At 48.9% G+C, this 19,942-nt stretch overlaps 1 protein-coding gene across 1 annotated transcript in view; it reads left to right on the top strand.

Annotated features, from left to right (window-relative positions):
- LOC119379478 (prolactin-releasing peptide receptor) overlaps positions 1-19,942 on the top strand; it is a 240,165-nt gene that overhangs the window by 195,430 nt on the left and 24,793 nt on the right. The window contains exon 2 of the mRNA XM_037648779.2: positions 8,026-9,284. Coding sequence (XP_037504707.1) covers positions 8,026-9,249 — 1,224 coding nt within the window. The 3' untranslated portion in view covers positions 9,250-9,284. The remainder of the gene's footprint in view (positions 1-8,025; positions 9,285-19,942) is intronic.

Here is a 19,942-nt window from a genome sequence, read left to right on the forward strand (position 1 = left end):
CAGAGGGGGGGGGGGGGGAGGGCGAAGGTTTATCGCGGCGCCCTCCCCTCCCTATTAAGTCAATGTGCTTGGCAGACCTTGCGCCTACCTCTTCTTAGGTGACTACGGGGGCCGGCCGCCCCCCTGCCCCAATGTGCGCAAGCCTATGCGAAGAGTTACAATCTCTTCAACGCTATGCACGGCACATTCACTATAAATATTGAAAGAACTATAACGGGCAAAAATAGGAATAAGGATTAACGAAGAATAACTAAGCTACTTGCGTTTTGCAGACAATATCGTGCTTTTCAGTAACGACGGTGCCGAATCACGAAAAAAATTCTGGAGATGTAAACGGAGGCAGCATTAAAGTAGGATTAAAGTCGGACCCGAAGAAAAGAAAGATAATGTTAGGCGGCTTGCCGAAAAAGCGAGATTAAGAGTGGCAACTAGACTAGAAGATTGTGTATACGCGTGAGCTAATTACGAGCAGAGGAGGACACACCCCCCCCCCCCCCCCCCCCCGCCCGACGTTTATTAAGTTCACCAAGGAACGGTAGGCATTCGCAACACATGACTGGCAAATAAATTAGCGTTATCCTTTAAGCGGAACTTGCAATTTTTTCAGTGATAACTTAAGGGCCAAGAAGATGAATAAGTTGCTGCACGCGACACGAAAAACATTGCGAGCAGTACCACAAGATCCCATGAACTCTACATCTAAACAAGATAGACACGCACGCATTCCTAATCTAAAGGTAAGATTGTAACAGAAAGGAATCGTGCATAAAAACCACTCACGTGTGCCCGTTGGATCGCTAAAAACACGAGCGAATAAAAAATGCAAGCTCACCATATCAGAATACACAAAACACGATGGTCAATAGAAAATATGCGATAAGAAGAGAACAAAAATCTGATGACACGTAACAGTAGTGAACACGTGGCCTTATATGAGGTGAGCGAGTTCAACATGGAAGCAGGGGGCCACTGGTTTCTCGCTGTGGTGATCTCTGCTGAAAACAATGCCGGAATCCTGCCGCGTATCCGTCTCGTGCACGATTTTGACTTTCCACCACACATGTCCAGAGACCGCACTTCTTGAAGAATTTTGCAGATCGGAGTGAAAAAAATCTGCTCCCGCAGCTACGATTGTCCCTCCGTCGGGACGCGTATTATGATTTCCTGGCGCGGCAGCGCACGCGAGAGAGAAAAAAGAGAGAGCGAGGAGGACGCCAGCGGCAACGTTACTAGAACAAACTCAGTTTAAAAGCTCCGCCGGAGAGGCGGTCCGCGTGGCGGTCGTGAGAACTAGTGGCGCTGCAGTCACGTCTAGCTCCCGCGGCTGGCGCTTGTTGTGATCGGCGCCGCCGGTGTACGAGCGCACGTGGGTTACAGCGACGTCTGCGTTTTGTTCGCTCGTCATTTTTGCGACTGTTCTTGACCAGGCTTAGCGTCTTGTACGAAGACACGTGCATGATGTACGAAGCGTAACGAGGGCGAACAGATTCACGGTGCGGTATGCCGACTTGCTTTGCGCCGGGCTGCAAGAGCGGCTACCGTAACGACGACTCCGCTTCACGACACTTCTTCGGACCTCCAAAAGACCCTACGCCATTCAAGCTTTGCATCGCAAAGATAGGAAGGTGACTGCGAAATGCAAGGTCTGTGGCGTTCATTTTGAGAGTAACGACATTGTAAAGCACTATCGTCGTGTCGTTGCGGGACAAGAAGTTTTGATCCCACGTGGAAAGTGCGAACTCGCGCTCGGTGCCGTGCCGCGCTTGTTCCCAGCACTTCCACCGCACATTTCAAAGCCAAAATGTTCGGGGTTTAGGCGCAAATCCCCCCCAAACCGCACGGCGTCCCGCGAAAGCCCAGTGCCCAGTTTGGAGGAGCCGCCAGAAATAGAACAGCAAAACGAAAGGCAGGCGATTACCTATATACGCTACCGAGACTGAGAGTTGCATCACACTGACATTCGATCAGTTGTCAGCTGTCGCTATGCCTTCAAAGCAGTGGATTTTCGAGAGATATTACGACGAGGTATCGAACAAGATGTGCGGAATATTTTACACTCGCCGGCTCGGGAACGGGCTGCTCAGCGCAAAAAATTTGACACGGTACACATAGAAAAGACGAGGACCAGCGCTGGTCCTCGTTTTTTCTATGTGTACCGTGTCAATTTTTTTGCGCTGAGCAGTTTAATAATGGAATACCAACTAGCCCAATCCCACACTTTGCTTCGGGAACGGAGACTTACTTGTGCAAAAGATAATTGTAGTTGACGAGCAGTTTAACTGCGTAGTGAACGGCTACAGCACGAAACGCAAGCGGCTGTCGTACAGTGTAAGAAGTGCTGCGGGCATGGAACATCTGCTCGGTGAAGTTGAAAAACTGAAGTTGAATACTGACGACTCTTCTAGCGACAGAGTACGCTCACATCACGGCCGATCTGTTCGAATTGTTTAAGGCACCGTATAAGGATGCGACGTAGAAAGATGAGACACCGAAAATACAACTATCCGCTGAAAAAATTGCTCAGAGATGACATATATTCGATGTAATCGCACACTGAGATTTCATTTACCGAGTTCTCGTAAATTTTCCGATTTTGGGTCAGTATCCCTTTAACCGTCGCGAAAACGTGTCTTGTAAACATTGCAAAGCATTGGTGATGTTTTTCGAGAAAGTTTTTTTCAATAAATTGTAGACAATATGAGTACAGTTTTTCTAGAACGTTTTTGTATCTCGAGTAAGTATGCTTCTTTGTACACTATAAAGGCTTTTACAAACGTGTTGGGTTGCTCTTGGTCTAGATAAGACGGCAGCGGCTAAAATTGTAGTGGTAGTTATAAAAATTACGCTGAAAACCCTCATCCGCTTAGAAACTCCTATGCTTGGAAGTTAAGCGCAATGTAGACAGCTCAAATATTGTCACAGGGTCGTGACGTCGACGAAGGCAGCAGTCAGCAGGTCCGAGATGAAACTCTTTACTTGGCCGAACTAGTGGCCGGGAAACTGAAAGTCAAACTACAGCAATACACTGATAGCGGCGAACAGAGCGCCAACCGTCGATCAACTGACCAGCGGTCTAGCGCGTCGGCTTTTATACAGGCGCTATCGAACTTTCCAGCGATATCCCTGGTGGCGGCGTTATCTCTCGACAAAGTTGGAACATACGCATGCGGCGCGCAATCTTACCAAAACGATCTACTACAATCGCGAAGCTTCTCGAACACTGCTTCGCGGACAGCTTCGAGCGTTGATAACCGTCCTTGCTGGTCAAACCCGAATACATCAAAATAAAGCAAGAAGTGGGCGTGGCAATATAGACCGAACATCGATTCTTAGCCAATCAATGAAGAACGTACGCGGGCCAATGCATACAGACGACCTTATGCATATCCACCTAAGTATCCACCTAAATAGTATAATAAGAAAGTTGCCGCACAATTGCCGCGAGCAACTGCGCGGCGGACCGCAGCGTTATGCCGTGGCAGCAGACGACGCGCCGATAGTGGCGCAAGACGGAACTGCAGCGCCGCTAGTTCTCGCGACCGCCGTTCGGACCACCCTCCTCCGCTGGCGGAGATACGGAGCTTTGAAACTGAGTTTGTTCTAGTAACGTTGGCCAGCGGCTCCTCCGCGACCGCTTGCGCGCTATTGGTTCTCCTCTTAGGGTCACGTGGCTGGGCACGCAAGAGCGTTTACGCACGCACGCACGCACGCACGCACGGAGTAGTGTTTACGGCTGTTCCATCGTACGGAAGCACCCTCCTCCTAGCCAAGCCAGCCACGCGGCAGATTCGCGCCACGCACATGGCGGACGCTCAAGTACGCGCGCCTATTCCGAGTTCCGCTTGCCCATCTCACGTTGAGCGGCTTTCAATAAACGTGCTTCCGTGTGACATGTTGGACACGAGTACGCCTACGTGCGAAATAAACGCCAGATCTCATAGCCCATGTAACATCGAACAGGTTTCGATGAGCACGCGGACGTTCACGCGTGAGTTAGACCCAAGTTCTAACTGCCCATCAAACGTGAAGTGCCTCCGCGTCGACCTGTGCACGGACGGCGACGCACACGAGTGGATCGCCAGCTACAGTAGGAAAACCAACACGACATGGATCGTCGACAGGGAATCCCGAATTCCAAAGAGGCAAGTTCACGTGTTCGTTTTTTCTACAAGTGGTGAATAGGCCAGTCTAATAATAACATTTGATGATATCGACGCCAATTGCGAAAATGCTAAATGCGAAATCGCTAAATGCTCGCTCATCGTATCGAAAGGCGCGACGCTAAGGGTGACCGCGCGGTCTGGGACGTACAGTGACATGTAGAAATGTTAAATGGGGGCGTAAACACGCGAAAATGGACTATCGAAAATGCAAACATTACATGGCCGCAGGCCCGTAGCCAGGGGAGGGGGCGGGCGGGGGGCCCGCCCCCCCCTTCCTAATATTTGATATATGGTGTTTTACCGAAAATAAATAATGGAAATAGGCGTTTTGCTCAAATAGTCAAAGTTTTCAGCAAGTGGGCGCACCCCGAAAAAAATTCCTGTCTACGGGCCTGCATGGCCGTATGCTAGGGAGGTTGATGCTTCAGCAGTGCGTTGCTTGCTGCGCGATCCGATCTGCCACTCAAACTTTTGAACGAGCCAAACGGGCGACAGAGCCGCAGATAGGAAAAGTTAGTGATAAAATCTTCTGCAGTTAAGCATGGTTCAATGGACGCGGCTATTTCAGGCATGGCTTTCCAAAAATGGAAAATAATCACACAATATCACCAAAATTCACAGTGAAAACTGAGGCCTCTTGGTTTCAGTTCAAAACAACCTTTCAAGTACACTAATCGTACCAGTCGTTGACAGTTTTGCGGACTTCAGCAGCGGCATTTCCATGCTGCAGCTGCGGCTTTAGTGCACAATATCATTGCAGCATTCAGTCCAAAACACAGCGTCGCGCCTTTCGATACGATGAGCGAGCATTCAGCGCTTTCGCATTTAGCATTTCCGCGATTGGCGTCGATATCATCAAATGTTATTATTAGACTGGGCCTATTCGCCACTTGTAAAAGAAACGAACACGTGAACTTGCCTCTTTGGATTTCGGGTTTCCCTGTCGACGATCCATGTCGTGTTGGTTTTCCTACTGTAGCTGGCGATCCACTCGTGTGCGTCGCCGTCCGTGCACAGGTCGACGCGGAGGCACTTTACGTTGACACTCGGAACCACGTTGCTCATCGAAACTATCGAAACCCGCTTGCAGGCGCCCTCGGCGCGCGTATCTGCGGCGTCTCGGCGTGGCGAGGGGTGCTTCCGAACGATGGAACAGCCGTCAACACTCCTCCGTGCGTGCGGAAACGTGCTCGCCAGCCCAGCCGCGTGACCCCAAGAGAAGAACCAATAGCGCGCAAGCGCTCGTCGAGGTGCCAAGGGGCACAAGGGGCCGCTGGCTTCCTCCTCGCTCTCTCTTTTTTCTCTCTCGCGTGCGCTGCCGCGCCAGGAAATCATAATACGCTACCCTACCCTGCCTGGTCAAGCGAGTTTCGCGACAACGACGCTGAACGAGGGGAAGGGAGGGAGGGGGGTAGAGGTTGAAGAAGACGAAAAAAAAAATTCGAATTCTCCCTTCTTGAAAGCACGGCTCAGCCTACCACAATGGTGTGCGATCCCCCCAGCATGTCTATGGGCATGCCGTTTGAGAAAGGCGTTCGTCGAATTTTCAATGCATCACTTGTTGCCACATGTCGCTTGAAAACTTTGCGTACACCACGTTGGAGCCGCATTTTTCATCGTATTTCACGTGCCATAATAATAATTTCATGCGACTGTTTCTGAAAGCACGTGGGAAGCAATCGTTGAATGAGATTTTTACTTGAAAAAGATATGTATGTCACAAAATGGACGGCAACGAAGTTCAAATAGGAACTGACAAACACGTGGCAAACACGTGTTTGTCAGTTCGTTAAAGACGGTCAGCGGGCTAGTTGATTTGGAAACATTCAAACGACAAAACGTGTCTTCACTTCGCCCGGTCTTTTTTGCACCATACCTATTTTTCTCAAGTAATGAACCAACTAGCTCAGCAACACGCCTTGTTGAGCTTTTCACTATTTTCATAAAGAAAAATTATGTGACATCACTGAAGCAAATGCGCTTGTTACGCTTGACCGAAACACGCGCGTGAGCAAATATGTGTAAACACAGAGATCGGGAACTGTCCGTGTAGCATATGAGCACTCGCGCCAGACATTCAGCGGCTGAAAGAATATAGCGCTATAAATATGATGACAGGCTCGATTTATGCACAGAATTAGTATTCACATAAAATTTCTTCCGCTAAAAGCATTCGTGCGGGAATGTTTGGGTGAATTTTGATGCTGGATACATTAGTGAAGTCGGCCGACAAGTGGCAAAAACATTTACAAAACAGAACTTCGAATTTGGCCCATGAAGTTAATGGTATGTGTTATAACGTTTTAACATTTTTGATAGCGTTGAACAACTGGCCAACGAAGTGGCCATCTAATTTGAGTCAGTTATTCTTCTAAAGACCACCTTTTTTGGTAGAAAAGTGACTGTGCTAGTGATAGTTGTTAGTCATTGTCATAGCAGAAACTAATAAGAGAATGCAAGCTATTCAGTCGGCGATACTTCGCGCCCCGAGTCGTACGTGCGGAATTAGCACGGTACAATATTTGAACTTTGTTATTTGTGCTAGCACAGCAATCCATGTAGCGGCATCCTGCAGCTTAAGCTACAAATATTCAAGCGCCTAATGCTCTATTGCATTACGATTGTATCCTAGGCGGGCGAGCTGCCGGGCTTCTTCGGCGGGCTGAAGGTAGAGCGCAACGTCGAGGTTATTGTCGTCACTGACGGCCGGCAACACGGCGTCCAGCGTCGTTGCGGAGCTTCCGTGAACTAGTTTGAACGGCGTCATATGTGCGCGGTTTCTTACACTGCCGTGTTAACTTCAGGTTATGTGCGGAAGATATTATGGCGTCCCATGTCATGTGTTCGACGTACAGTACACTGCCAGCATGTGTGAGGGTTTCATTTAGCCGCTCGGTGAGGCCATTCGCCTGCGGGTGATGTCCGTCGGTGACTTGTGTGGCTCTATTTCAAGATGGTTTGCGTTAGCTCTGCCGCAAAAGCCGTACCTCTGTCGGTGACGAGGACTTTTGGAGCGCCGCGACGCAGGAGGACGTTCTCAACAGGGCATGTATAACTGTCTGAAGGGAGACAAGAAAGTTCCAACATCGTCGATAAGCCATCGGCTCCGCCGATGTCAGCTGAAGCACGGCAGAATGACGGCATGCTCGGCCCAATGTTGCCGGTGAAAACCATCGGCTCGGCCGATGTCGGCGAAAGTACGGCGAAACGGCGGCTAACACGGCCCAATGTTGCCGGTGAAAGCCGTGGGCTAAGCCGATATCGGCAGAAGAACAGCGAAACGCCGGCAAACTCGGCCCAGTGTTGCCGCTGAAAGAAATTGAATAAGCCGATATCGGCGGAAGGACGGCAGAACGCCGGAAAACTCGGCCCAATGTTGCCGGTGAAAGCCCAGCATCGGCTGAAAGGCGGCAAAATCGGCCCAATCTTGCCGGCGAAAGTCAACGGCTCCGCCGATATCGGCGCCAGGCTGGCAATGCTGGCCCGAGGTGGGGCCGAGCACAGCCGCCGTAAATCCAATATCGGCCCGACGTTGTGTGCTGCCTGTATGCGGTGGTTTAACGCGTCGTGCCGCAGAGTTAGAATGTCCGGTCGCGTGCTTCGGAAAAATTTGTCCTGGACTATTTTTCTATGTGGATTATCTCTCTCTCTCTCTCTCTCTCTCTCTCTATATATATATATATATATATATATATATATATATATATATATTTACGGAATGGCACGGTGGTACCGACAGCAGAAACCCACCGATAATGTCCGTATAATTACTATTGCAATAAAATACCCATTGTTACATATGTTTTGGCAAGAGCGTGGATAATGTAACTAAACCAGGTTTTCATTGTTTGTGTGTTTTCAGATATCCAGTATGACGAACGCAAGTGCCAAAGGTCCTGACCTCAACATAGAACAGATTCCAGATAAGTACATCGGCTACATCATGCACTTCATGCTCAAGTTCCAGAACGACACATCTGAGTTCAGCAAGCCTCAACTGCGGCGTACCTTCCGCACCTCGTACCCACTGTTTCTTGTGCTTTACGGGTCGTTGTTCGTGTCATCCCTGATCGCCAACGGGTGGATGGTGCTCCATATTTATCGCGAGAAACAGCCGCGAGAGGCAGTGTGCGTTTATCTCTTTGCCAATGCACTGAACGACATCTTCAAGCTGCTCGTGGTTATGCCCATCTCTCTTGTGACTCTCTTTCTGCACAACTGGGTCTTTGGTAGTTTCTTGTGCTTTGCATCACCCATTGTTCAAGATTTTCCTTTCTACTTGACCTTGCTGACTTTCGTGGCAATCGCTTGTGACAGGTACCGGTACGCTATGAACCCGATGAAGCGCCAAATACCGCCACTGTTATGTCTACTTGGTGTCTGCTTAGTGGCAGGCATCTTAACCCTACCATATGCTGCTTACACCAAGTTCCTCGACTTGCAGCAATACTTGGGGTATCAGTTTCGAGGTACAGGCATATGTGCCATCAACTTGACGGAGAACATAGAAGAGTACATCCGCGGCCTGTTCATAGTTCTGTACGCACTACCCGTCGCTCTAGTCATCTACCTGCATGTCAAGGTCTCTGTCGAGATCAAAGCCCAGGAAACTTCGTTGGCTCTGCACGCAACCTATCGACGCGAGAGCAACGGCGAAGAGGCGTCTGTCTGCTCCGTGGCGTCATCCATGGCGCCCGAGTCTGTGTACAGCACACGCTCGTGCGCCGCCTTTCCCGTGGCCACGCGGGAGCCGTCAGTCACGCAGAGGCGCCGTTCACCCACCAGCGATGCTCTCGACTGGCTCAAGGAGCGCCGCACGCAGAATACCGTCATGATGATGGTCACCGTGTACGCCGTGTGCATGCTGCCACTGAACGTGCTGCGTCTCATCGTGCACGTCGTCCATGAGGGGCCCGAGCATAGCGTCCACTTCGACCTGTCCTTTGCTTTCGCGGTCCTCATCGCCTTCCTGCCCACGCTCGGCACACCCTACCTCTTCCGTGTGTGGCGGCTTAGCCTGGACGCCTGCCAATACAGCAAGCTGCAGCGCGCAGGCCGCAAAGGGCGCTCCGATTCCAGGGCTTGATCCTCTGGTGTGGGCCCAGCGTTTTCTTTGCATCCGTGAGTGATTCTGCTTTCTTTATAGGGCTGATAAGGTTACAAGGTTTCATCACATCGTACAAAAATATCTATTTCGGGCAGCATTGTCGCTTAAGAAGCTACCACGGACCAAAGAGGAGAGCTTGAGGTAGCGAGCAATCTTGGCTACTCGTTGTAAATGGAGTGGCCATCAACGTGGGCAAGGAGAGACCCATATTTGGTGCAAGCGTCGACCTAGCTTAAGATTAGATTAGTGCGCAATCTTTTCAGAATTAAACTACAAGGTTACATAGATTTACAACTGGCCACTTGCCGAGGAAACCAAGTGATGTATTATAGATCGCCCGTGATAACCTGTAAAACCCTAGGGCAATCTGAATCATTGTTCATGCCATATTCGGTGTAAGCCCTCCTCAATGTAACATGAGCGCCTCTGTAGATGAACAACCATGTGTTGCTAGATGCAGTGACCTTGAGGAAAGCATGACTCTCATGCTGCGTTTATTAGACATCTCGTCCAGCATGAAAAAACAGCAAATTACTTTAAGAAATAGGCTTTGCACTCACACCGTGGCATGCACTTTTTTAGCTATTTTTCTACCTCGATGATGGACTGTTTTAAAGTGTCGGAATATACTAGCACTTTCATTGTGAGAGTTCCTTTAGCACTAGAAAACAATATGAGGAAAAATTGCATAAATAGGAACTGTGCAAGTTTGTGTAACTTGCTTTTCACGCCTAGCATGCAGCTTGATGCCCAATTTAATGAAAGTTTGGGTGCAGCTTCAACAGTATAGCTACACACACGGAAAATATGCGCTAGCCCAGCGGTCTTAAGTACTGATAAAGATGCGTTGATCATGGCTTTTTATACTGGGAGCATAAAGTAGAGCACTGCTCGGGCCGATAACTCACCCGGTCAAGCGGGCGGGTAAAGCGCTTTGCCACGGGCATGCGCCAGGTCCGAGCCTGATTGCATTCACTGCTAGGCCACGCTTGGTTATAGACAGCCTACGGGTGCTCTGCATAGGTCTGAGGCAATCTGTGCGATGTCACTATTATGAGAGAGCAAAATTTTATTTATCCCTACGAGAGCAAGTTTCATACTCGCGAAAAAAATATGCTACAGCCGCTCCGATACTTCTTGAGATGTAATTCTGACAATTTACCTGACTACTGGGTATTTTTTGGCCTTACTAAGGCGTTACATCACATTAGATCATGCTTCAAATGCTGCACTTGTATGGCATTTGCCTAACAATTTATTCTATAATATCGTACCTTGACACCTTTCTCGCAGTCTCTTGTCACGAAGTGGTGTCGTGTACAAGAAAAACGGCATTGAGAAAGCCTACCTTGTGACATGCGCGACGACATTCTTCTTGCCTGCCAGGACAAGCCCACATCTGGTCGAACAAGAGCTTAAGAGGCGCCCAAGCTTTCCGTAAAGCGCTATGTAAAAAGCTGCCGTAAATGTCAATGCCGCAAATCTCCACCACTGAAGCCCGCGGGGCTGCTGCAACCGATCACACCACCTATGGGGCGTTTACTGGGGCCTTTTCCGCTACCATCTGCTGGTAACAAGTGAATTGTAGTAGCGACAGATTGCTTAACGCCGAGACAACGGCTTCCGTCTTTACTTATAGACCAGATCGCTCGCGTGTGATCGCTGATAGAGGAACAGGTTTGACGGCCCAGCTTATTGACGACGTATTAAGCGCAGCTACGCGAGCCACGGAAAGACGACGGCGCATCATCCGCAGGCTGGACGCAACGATTGAACCAAACCATGGCCGACATGTTATTCACGCACGGGGTGTTCCAAGAAATGTGTCCGAAAATCCTCAAAATTCAGTATGCGATGTCTGGTCGCTGCCTTCGCAATTGCTTTTTCTGTAGCTGCAGGCATGTTAAGATGGTTGAAGACAACATTTCGGACAGTAATTAAGACACTTTTTAATTAGTGGAGTTAGGCGGCTATGTCACATGAGAGAATTGGAGTTCTTCATGCTAAGAACTCGTCGCAACTTTTAGGTGTAGAAAAAGTGGCCTCTAGTAATTGACGTGGTGAAAACGCAACCGACGCACCGGTGAGCGCAACAACCAGACGACCAGAATGACTTCACTATTCAAGACAACGATTACAGAGGTGCAGTTCTTTCGCTTTGGTTAACGTATGTGTGTCAGGCGTGTTATAATTGCAAGCTCAGTCCGCACAAACATACACAGGGAAGTCGGTTGATGGTTAATATAACGACGCTCACTCATTCTGGGCGTTTCAGAAAAATATGGCAGTTGCACTCTTCCACGTTTCGGTTTTGCGCTGAATTTGGTTGAATTTCATTACCTCGCAATTATTACTGGAGGCCGGTTTTTTTCGAAATATCAAACCTGCAATGGGTTCTACGCATGAGGTACTTCAATTGTCCAATTTACATAACCGCCTAACTCCGCTAATGAAAAAGTTAATTAATTTAACTGTCTTAATCACTGTTCCAAATGCGGTCTTTAGCCATTTTAAGATGCCTGCCGCTACAGAAAAAGCGATTGTGAAGGCATCGAACAGATATCACGTTTCCCTGATTGTTGATCATTTTCGGGCACATTTCTTGAAACACCCTGTATGTAGGCGTCTAGCACAAGACGTGAGATCAGGTCCTGCCATGCGTAACATTCGCGTACAACACTGCCATATAGCAAACAACACGATTCACGCCGTTTCGCCTCGTGTACGGGCCTGAGGTCCAGACCATGCTGGCCATTTGAGCCTTCGCGCTTTCCCAATGAAGCCTATGCTTTTGTTGTGAAGTCTTTGAGTAGTCGTTTTGTTAAATATTGTTAAATATTGCCTTCTTTTCATTCGTTGTATTCCAGAAGATACTCTGTCACTGGTCGCTTTGAATCCGGTTTTCACATAGTTTGTGATTGCAATTGACTTTTAATTTATCCTTGTATAGTTCTGTGACAGCTTTTTGCCGTTAGGGCCGATTGGTTCCCACGTGAGATTTCGGCCTATCGCATGTTTCTATCTTCGAGATCTATCAACTTTCCCGTTTGGAACTGCACATTCTGTTCGATAGTCTTGAGAAATAAAAAAAACGCCTGGCTTGCGTTTTCTGCATCACCTGAACGGACCGGAAATCTCTATAATATAGTGTTCTGAAGCTCACGTGTTAGTTGGTCATTATTTCTAGCAAGTATTCGCAATGCCGTATTATCCTACTGAATGGTAGATTGACTCTCGAGAAGCTGCTCAACTTATGGATTTTGGGTCAGGCCAGGGTTCTGCTTCATATCTCCGCACAGAAGGAGCTTGCACATAGGATGGTACTCATATGTACATGACCAACGCAGTTTCGGGGGCATGGCAGAACCACTAGAAGGCGACAATGACGACCACATCAACAGGCATCTGGACGATAATACACAATGAAGAACAGAGGAATGGTTAGGGCCACTGGCTCTGTCATGCTCACGAAAGGTGAACTGCTGCAGTATTCTTAGGAGTCAGTGTTTCCGGATATATCCGAAAAAATCCGATAAACACTTGCCGGTAAAATTTTCGACAATTCGGATTTATCGGATTCTAACGGCCAATATCGCCCTGTTTCGTTCTTTATCGAAAGGGAATGTTTATGAAGGGCTTTATCGAAATATTAGGAGAATGACCGCTGAACGACTGACACAGAGTTTCGTGGATACTACGCCGCTGTAGCTGGGTACAGACACTTGAGAGGAACCTTTCAATGCACTCCATTGCACCAGCGAATCGTTTTGGGACTATAATTGTGAATCCAAATGTGAAGCATGAGATAGCCCGCGCGTTCGAAACCTATGCGCCGATTTTTAACTTAGTGTTTCTTGGAACTGACGATATCAGCCAGCTCATGAGTAATCTTTCGAACTATGAGAGCCGTGAAATCAGCAACATTGTTGAACCCAAGTGGTTCTGGAGATTTCACACTGTCCAGTGGGCAGTGCTTCCTCGCTGCGCGCTGAGTCTTTTGACTCTCTTTTTTTCTAGCGCAAACGTTGAAAGGGCATTTTCAAAGCGGAGAATCATCACTCGAAAGGGGCGCGCTTCCATGAGTGACAGCACCCCCTTAAAGTATGCTTGCGTCTATTACAACAAGCTTTAAGGCTATAATAGGCACACACGTAGGTATTTCGTACCCAAGTAGTTGTGCTTATGTGTATATGTGTTTGTGCGTTCAAACCTTCCGGAGAACTAATATATGATTCGTGTGTTATGTCATCGTGTTCAGATATCATTTAATCTATTTTAGAGTACTTAGAATAATATAAAACTAAACTCCGAAATTCGGAGAATTGGGTATTTACGAGAAATAAACTGCGATAAACGAGGAATATCGGCCGACGAGGAATTTATGGGTGGTTTCTCGTGATGTCCAGTAGAGGACGCCAGTAACACGGCGGCGGATGGGAATAGCGTTCCGGTTTAGTTGTGGTGGCAGTCTTTCAAAAAGGCTTGCTGCTGGGAGAGTTGGTGGTGATTTTGTGGCGCGAGTAATCTGAAAAGAAAAGAATACAGAACACATTGCGTGCGCTAAACAACGACCGATTTATTTTAGGAAGAGGACCACAGAAAGCAGACACCATAAGCGCTTCCGTGCCGCGGTTATGTCACTAACATATCTTCATATAAAGAAGTTAGACTCACTATTGTCTTGAAGATTTTACGTACACGCACGAGAGCCGCCACCCTGTGCTGTGAAGCGAATGTTTTCCTATTTCTCTATATCGCGATGTGAAACAATAAGTTGATGAAACATCGAATGCACCAAACCAACGGTGTTCATGCGTATGCGTCTACCGTAGCACTGTTTGTTTAGTTGTTAAGGATACGAAACGAGAAGGCTACAACCCACTATGGTGGCGCCGGAACCCATCCGTAAGATAGTCTATAGATAGATAGATGTGCCGCTAATACTTCCGCGCCCTTCTTCTTAATATGATAGGCATCCAGCAGTTCTTGTCCCAACGTATCAGCACTTCTCTCTAGAATATTGAGATTAAGAGGAGAAGGTAATGCGTATTTACCTGGCCATAGCGCTGCTTGCACGTGTGAACCACGGCTCTGCGGGATTAAGATTCTATGGGGAAAGGCCTTGGGACGAAGGGTGATACCATCTATGGAGAAGGGCTAATACCATGGACCGAGCACTGTTGAAAGCGTGTCACAATGAAGGGCCCCGAAGACTTCAGTGACGACAGAGTGGGTTCCTTCTCGCCTTCACTACCCTTCCTACATCTCCTCTTCGCCATTTATTTCTCCATAAAACACACGGACAATGTGAGCACTAAGCGTTGAGGATTTAGTGCTTTTCGGCTACGCGCTGTTATTTTCGCTTGCGCAGTTGAAAACGCACCAAACGAAGTGAGATTACTTGATCGCGCATGGTCGTCATGCGAGGCAAGACAGAACGGGCGTGCGACTACACAGCAAAGCAGGGTAAGAAACAATAGGGGATGGATAGATGGATGGATGGATGGATGGATGGATGCTATGAGCGTCCCCTTTATAACGGGGCGGTGACGTGTGACCAAGCTCTACAAAAAAGAGAAAGAAAGCTTTTTTTCCTTCTTAAGTTGGCGTAATGCCTCGTCTACTACTATTAAATCAATCTTACTATATTCAAAATGTACAGCGCCATTTGTCGATAATCGAATAAGCTCAATCCGCCATGTTTTGTTGGGTGCGAAAACGAAACAAGTCACATATCGCAGCATTTCAGGTGCTAGCTACTGGTTTTTTATGTTCGTTCTGCGACGACTTCCAAAGGTTTCGTGCGCTGTTCAGGCAAAGAGGGAGCCCTGACAATGCCGGAAAGAAGGTAACACTATTTTTAATAGAACTGATCAGTTACCTGAACGAAGAAAAAGAATGTACCGACGCGAACTTATTTCGTCAGCAAGATCGGCACTGCGCTTTGGTTCGGAAATCACCGGCGCGCGCAAAAGCGCTCTTCAACCCCAGTTCTTATTTCTACTTGCAGTTTAGTTGCTCGCCTGCAGAATAAGCTAGGCTTGCAGAACAATATATTGGGATGTAGCAGTTGACACGCCTCTAATGTGCCTTCAAGGCTTGGCGAACCGATCACATTGGAGGCACCGAACTCTTTCAAGATGTTTCCACACAAGCGGAGACGACGAAGAACACCATGTGATGATGATAATGTAGAGATGATGAAGTTCCTGATGAATGCCCACACTAATTTCCCCCATCCTGACCGCAGCTGAAAGGCACGGAGAACGCCTTGTGAAAGGCTTCATACGAGAGACATGCACAATCTCGCTACGGTGCCGGTCAGTTGGAGCAATAACAGGTTCGACGTGATATTTAACGGGAGAGGTCTGCTCCATGACTGTGTATGGGCAAAGAAACCGAAATTGAATTTTTTCTCACAAGCCAGGAGTGCAAACTGGTGTCCGGAGTAGCACCTCGTCGCCGGGGTGGAAGAACACAGCTCTGTGAGATGCGTCATGCAGATTCTTACGGTCCTGTTGTCTTGCCTCAGTGTTCACTCGAGCGAGCTGGCGACAGTGGAGGATGCGGGACACATATTGTCCACAGGAGGATGCAGATAGAGTGAGAGGGGCGGAGAAGAAAGAGACGTCAAAAAGGGAAGATGGCGATCGGCCATAGACAAGGTAGAATGGCGAGTAGCCAGTTGTGCGTTGGACAGAGGCATTATACGCAAAAGTTACAAATGGCAAAATTCCATCCCAGTTTTTGTGGTATGGCTCAATGTACATGTCTATCATATCGGAGAGTGTGCGATGAAACCGCTCATTTATCCCGTTGGTTTGGGAGTGATAGCTGGAGATTGTCTTGTGGGTGGGACCGGAGGCTCTGAGCAATTCCTCAACAATTAGTGAAAGGAGAGCTTTTCCACGGTCGTTCAGGATGACACGAGGAGCACCGTGACGCATGATTAAGGCTTGAAGCATAAATGCAGCCACTTCAGAAGCCGACGCCGAAGTCACTCAGGTTGTTTCGGCGTAACGTGTCAAGTGGTCGACAGCTGTCACCATCCGTCGATGACCAGTGGGAGTCGTGGGAAGAGGACCATACAGATCAATGACAACGACTTCGAATGGTGCCGACGGACACGGAAGTGGTTGCAGTTCTCCGCTTTGAGGTGATGTCGGGAGCTTTCGGCGGTGACAAAGGTTGCAGGAAGCGACGTATTCGCTAGACTGGAGGATAGGCGAGGGTAATATAAGCGACCCTTAATGCGGTCGTACGTTTTCTGGAAACCAAGGTGACCAGCAGTCATGTCATCGTGATAGGCCTTACGAATACGAGCTCGAGGAGAGCGAGGTAGAACGGGCACCCAGCGTTGACAGTCTGGGTGACAGATATGACGGTAGAGGACGCGGTTATCGAGCTTGAACTGCGTCAGCTGTCGACGAAGGCGGGCATTAGGCGGCTGCGACTTTCCCTGAAGGTGGTCTATGATGTGTCGACAGTAAGAGTCAGCCAGTTGATGAGATATCATCGAGCCGTGGTCGTCAGGAAAAGTATGGTCAATAGTGGCTAAAGACGAGACATATGTGGAAGGACCGTCCGAATGTTCATCGCTGAGATTAGTAGCGGTACCAGTGCACGGTGCCGTAGGAAGTGGGCAGCGAGAAAGCGCATCTGCTTTCTGGTGCTTTTTACCAAAGGTCGAAACTTCTGCACCGACCAGCCGACAGCTAGACACTCCTGGTGCAATTCTTCTCGGCTTTGCTCAGTAACGCGGCTTGCATACGCGACGACCCTCTCACGTGATGACTCATCTCGCTGCAGGAGAATACCACCGATGCCGTGGCCACTAGCGTCAGTATGCAGGGGTGTGGGTGCTGTTTCATCGAAATGGCGAAGTACTGGTTCAGATGTGAGGGCGTTTTTCAGATGGCTAAACGCAGATTCGCATTCGGGAGACCAGTGAAAGGGAATACCAGAACCGAGTAATTTGTGCAAAGGTACCGCTATTGAGGCAAAGTCTCCTATGAATCGGCGGAAGTAGGAAGCGAGGCCAAGGAGACTGCGCAAATCTTTGCTCCTTTCGGGACGAGGGAAGTGAAGAAACGCCGGAAGCTTATCGGGATCAGGGCGAATGCCGTCCTTACTCACTATGTGGCCTAATACCTTGATTGACTTGTTGGCAAAATGACACTTTTTCGTGTTCAGCTGAACGCCAGCGTTAGCAAGGCATGTTAGCACTTCCTCCAAACGTTGTAGGTCTTGAGAGAAGGTTGACGCGAAAACAACAAGATCGTACAAATAGCACAGGAAAGTCTTCACAATATCACGATATATAAACTTTAAAAGAGACGGCCGACGTCGCACACGCGCGAGAGAGCATGTGCAATTAGCTTTTTGGTGTTGCAGATCGACGTAAGCAATGATTTACATATATAAACGTGTGTAGGCAGTGTCACAGACGCCGATGCACGCTTCCGCGGTAAATCAGTCCCGCCACACGAGACTCGATAGGCGCAAACATTCCGACAGGCACCTCTTTGCAAGCTTCGCAAAGCAGAGTGCACCGATGTACATAGACGTCAGACGGTGCTCGGGGCGCTGTGAAAAACACCGCCACCAGCGCCCTCATCACTGCCCTGGCGCCAACTGGGTAGCACAGAGAGAGAGCCGTCCGCAAGCGAATGTGCATAGGACACAAAAGAACACCCCCCCCCCCCCTTTCGTTGGTGTCAAAGCGTGGTTTCCTGAAAGTCAGGGACCTGAAAAGCTTCTTCCGCCAATCCACGCTTAAAAAAAGTCACAGTTTCATCGCAAAGGCGAAGCAATGAGTGCGATAGCAACAAATTGTAGTGTTATACGAAGTGAGGCTGGCAGCTAGCTGTTTTGTTTCCGATCTCGGGTAACTACAAAACGCTGGTGTAAAATCGTGACCACGCCCTTACATTCAATGTTCAAAGTTGCTACTCGCGCGACACCCCCCTCCCCCTCCGAGTAAATGCACCCTCCGAGTCTTTTCATGCTCGTTAAACAAGGGCGTGGAGTTTCCTGTCTGCTTCGACGGCAGGCCTCCCGAGCGGAGTGACGGAAATGGGCCGGCTTGTTTGATCTCTGCTTCGGCCGCGTTCGTCGCCCCCGCTCGCGCGCTTTTACCCGCAGTAGAACATACGATGCGTGGGGGGATCTTATTAATTTGGACTTCATACGGGAGGGACATGAAGGCGACGGCGACGGCAAAAACCAGTCGAGACTGTCCATATAATTACTATCGCAATAAAAGTAGGAGGCTCATCAAAGCGAACTGCAGCTACAATGCAAAAGAAGTTTCAGTTATTCCGGCGCGTTGCAACTCGCAACTACAAGCCAGCATCGCGCGACATCAAGTTCGAGGCAGGCCCTCCTACGTCCGTTCTCCAGCGCTCAAATGCGTTACAATCGGGTATATACGTAATGTCAAAGCGATAAACTACATACACGATCAATTTACTTGGCTATGTCCCTTATGATCAGTGGTACAAAGCTCGCTTTATGAAGGACGAATGGCCCCGGCGATTTTCGCTTTTTCAGTTGCATTCTCCCTTCATCTCTCGCTTCCTGTGCAATGAACTGTTTTATTACGCATCCTCAAACGGTCTCTTGATGGTTGTATTCCGTTTGTATATACTGCAAATGGGGACATGTGCGTGTCCACTTTCTCGGGGTACAACCAAAGGCAAAACCGTGGCCTCCGAGGTAGCCACGGAAATCGCGGAGGCCACGGGCAAAACAAACGTGAAGGTGGTCACTACCAACATTTTGCGACTTGTTTTATGACGTACGTGTTAGATAGTTAAAACCGGAACTCTGAGCCTTCGAAACGTACGTGCGTAATGCTGTATGGCGAATACCAACTCATATTATATGATGTCGCGGCGTATCACTCGTATTCAGTCTGACTCTACCTGCTCACTCCGCGTTACACGGCAAGCACCGCGGTCAGAGCCTCTGCTGAGCTTCATAGTAAAGGTTACCACGGTTCTCCGTCAGAGCTACGCAAAACAACATCAGAGCCACATTATCACACTTTCTCTTACCCAAGACGCTCGCAACGGCCCGTATCCAGCGCTCTCGCCTTTCTTCTTCGTACGACAACTATGTAAATCGGTAAAACTGAGCGTTGTTATTCAGTCCTTTACATCCATGGCACTTCACAACGCAACAGTAGCGTCGATTGCGGCGTTTCTTCGCGGAGCGTTCTCGTCTGCTCTTGTTTTCGCCATCCTTCTGGCGAGTGATCCAGCCAGCACTTCAGGCGGTACGGTGGCGCGTCCGACTAGCGGAAATTCGCAGCCCTATTTCTGAATGTTAAATGCGCCAACACACGCACTATTAAGCTCAATCGTTTTTTCGTACTCGCTAGTTGGACCTGGTCCCACAGCAAACTGTGCGAGGGAGTCGGTCTTTGTACTACCCGATACTGCTCCGATAGATGGCGCCACGTGTCTTGCGAAACTCCAGCGCCAGGCTCCCCAAGCATCGCTTAGTGGCGCTGCTACTCTTGACAGACAGCGCCATATCTGTCAGAAAAATAGAAAGTCAGGCCAAAAAACGCACGTTTTCCCTCCTCTCTAAAGGCCTGAACACACGTACGCGTTGCAGCGTGTCAGCGCGTGGCCTTTTGACGCGGCGTCGCGCCCTCTCCCTATGG

Source organism: Rhipicephalus sanguineus, chromosome 1 (assembly GCF_013339695.2).
Source record: "Rhipicephalus sanguineus isolate Rsan-2018 chromosome 1, BIME_Rsan_1.4, whole genome shotgun sequence".
Taxonomy (NCBI): Eukaryota; Metazoa; Arthropoda; class Arachnida; order Ixodida; family Ixodidae; genus Rhipicephalus; species Rhipicephalus sanguineus.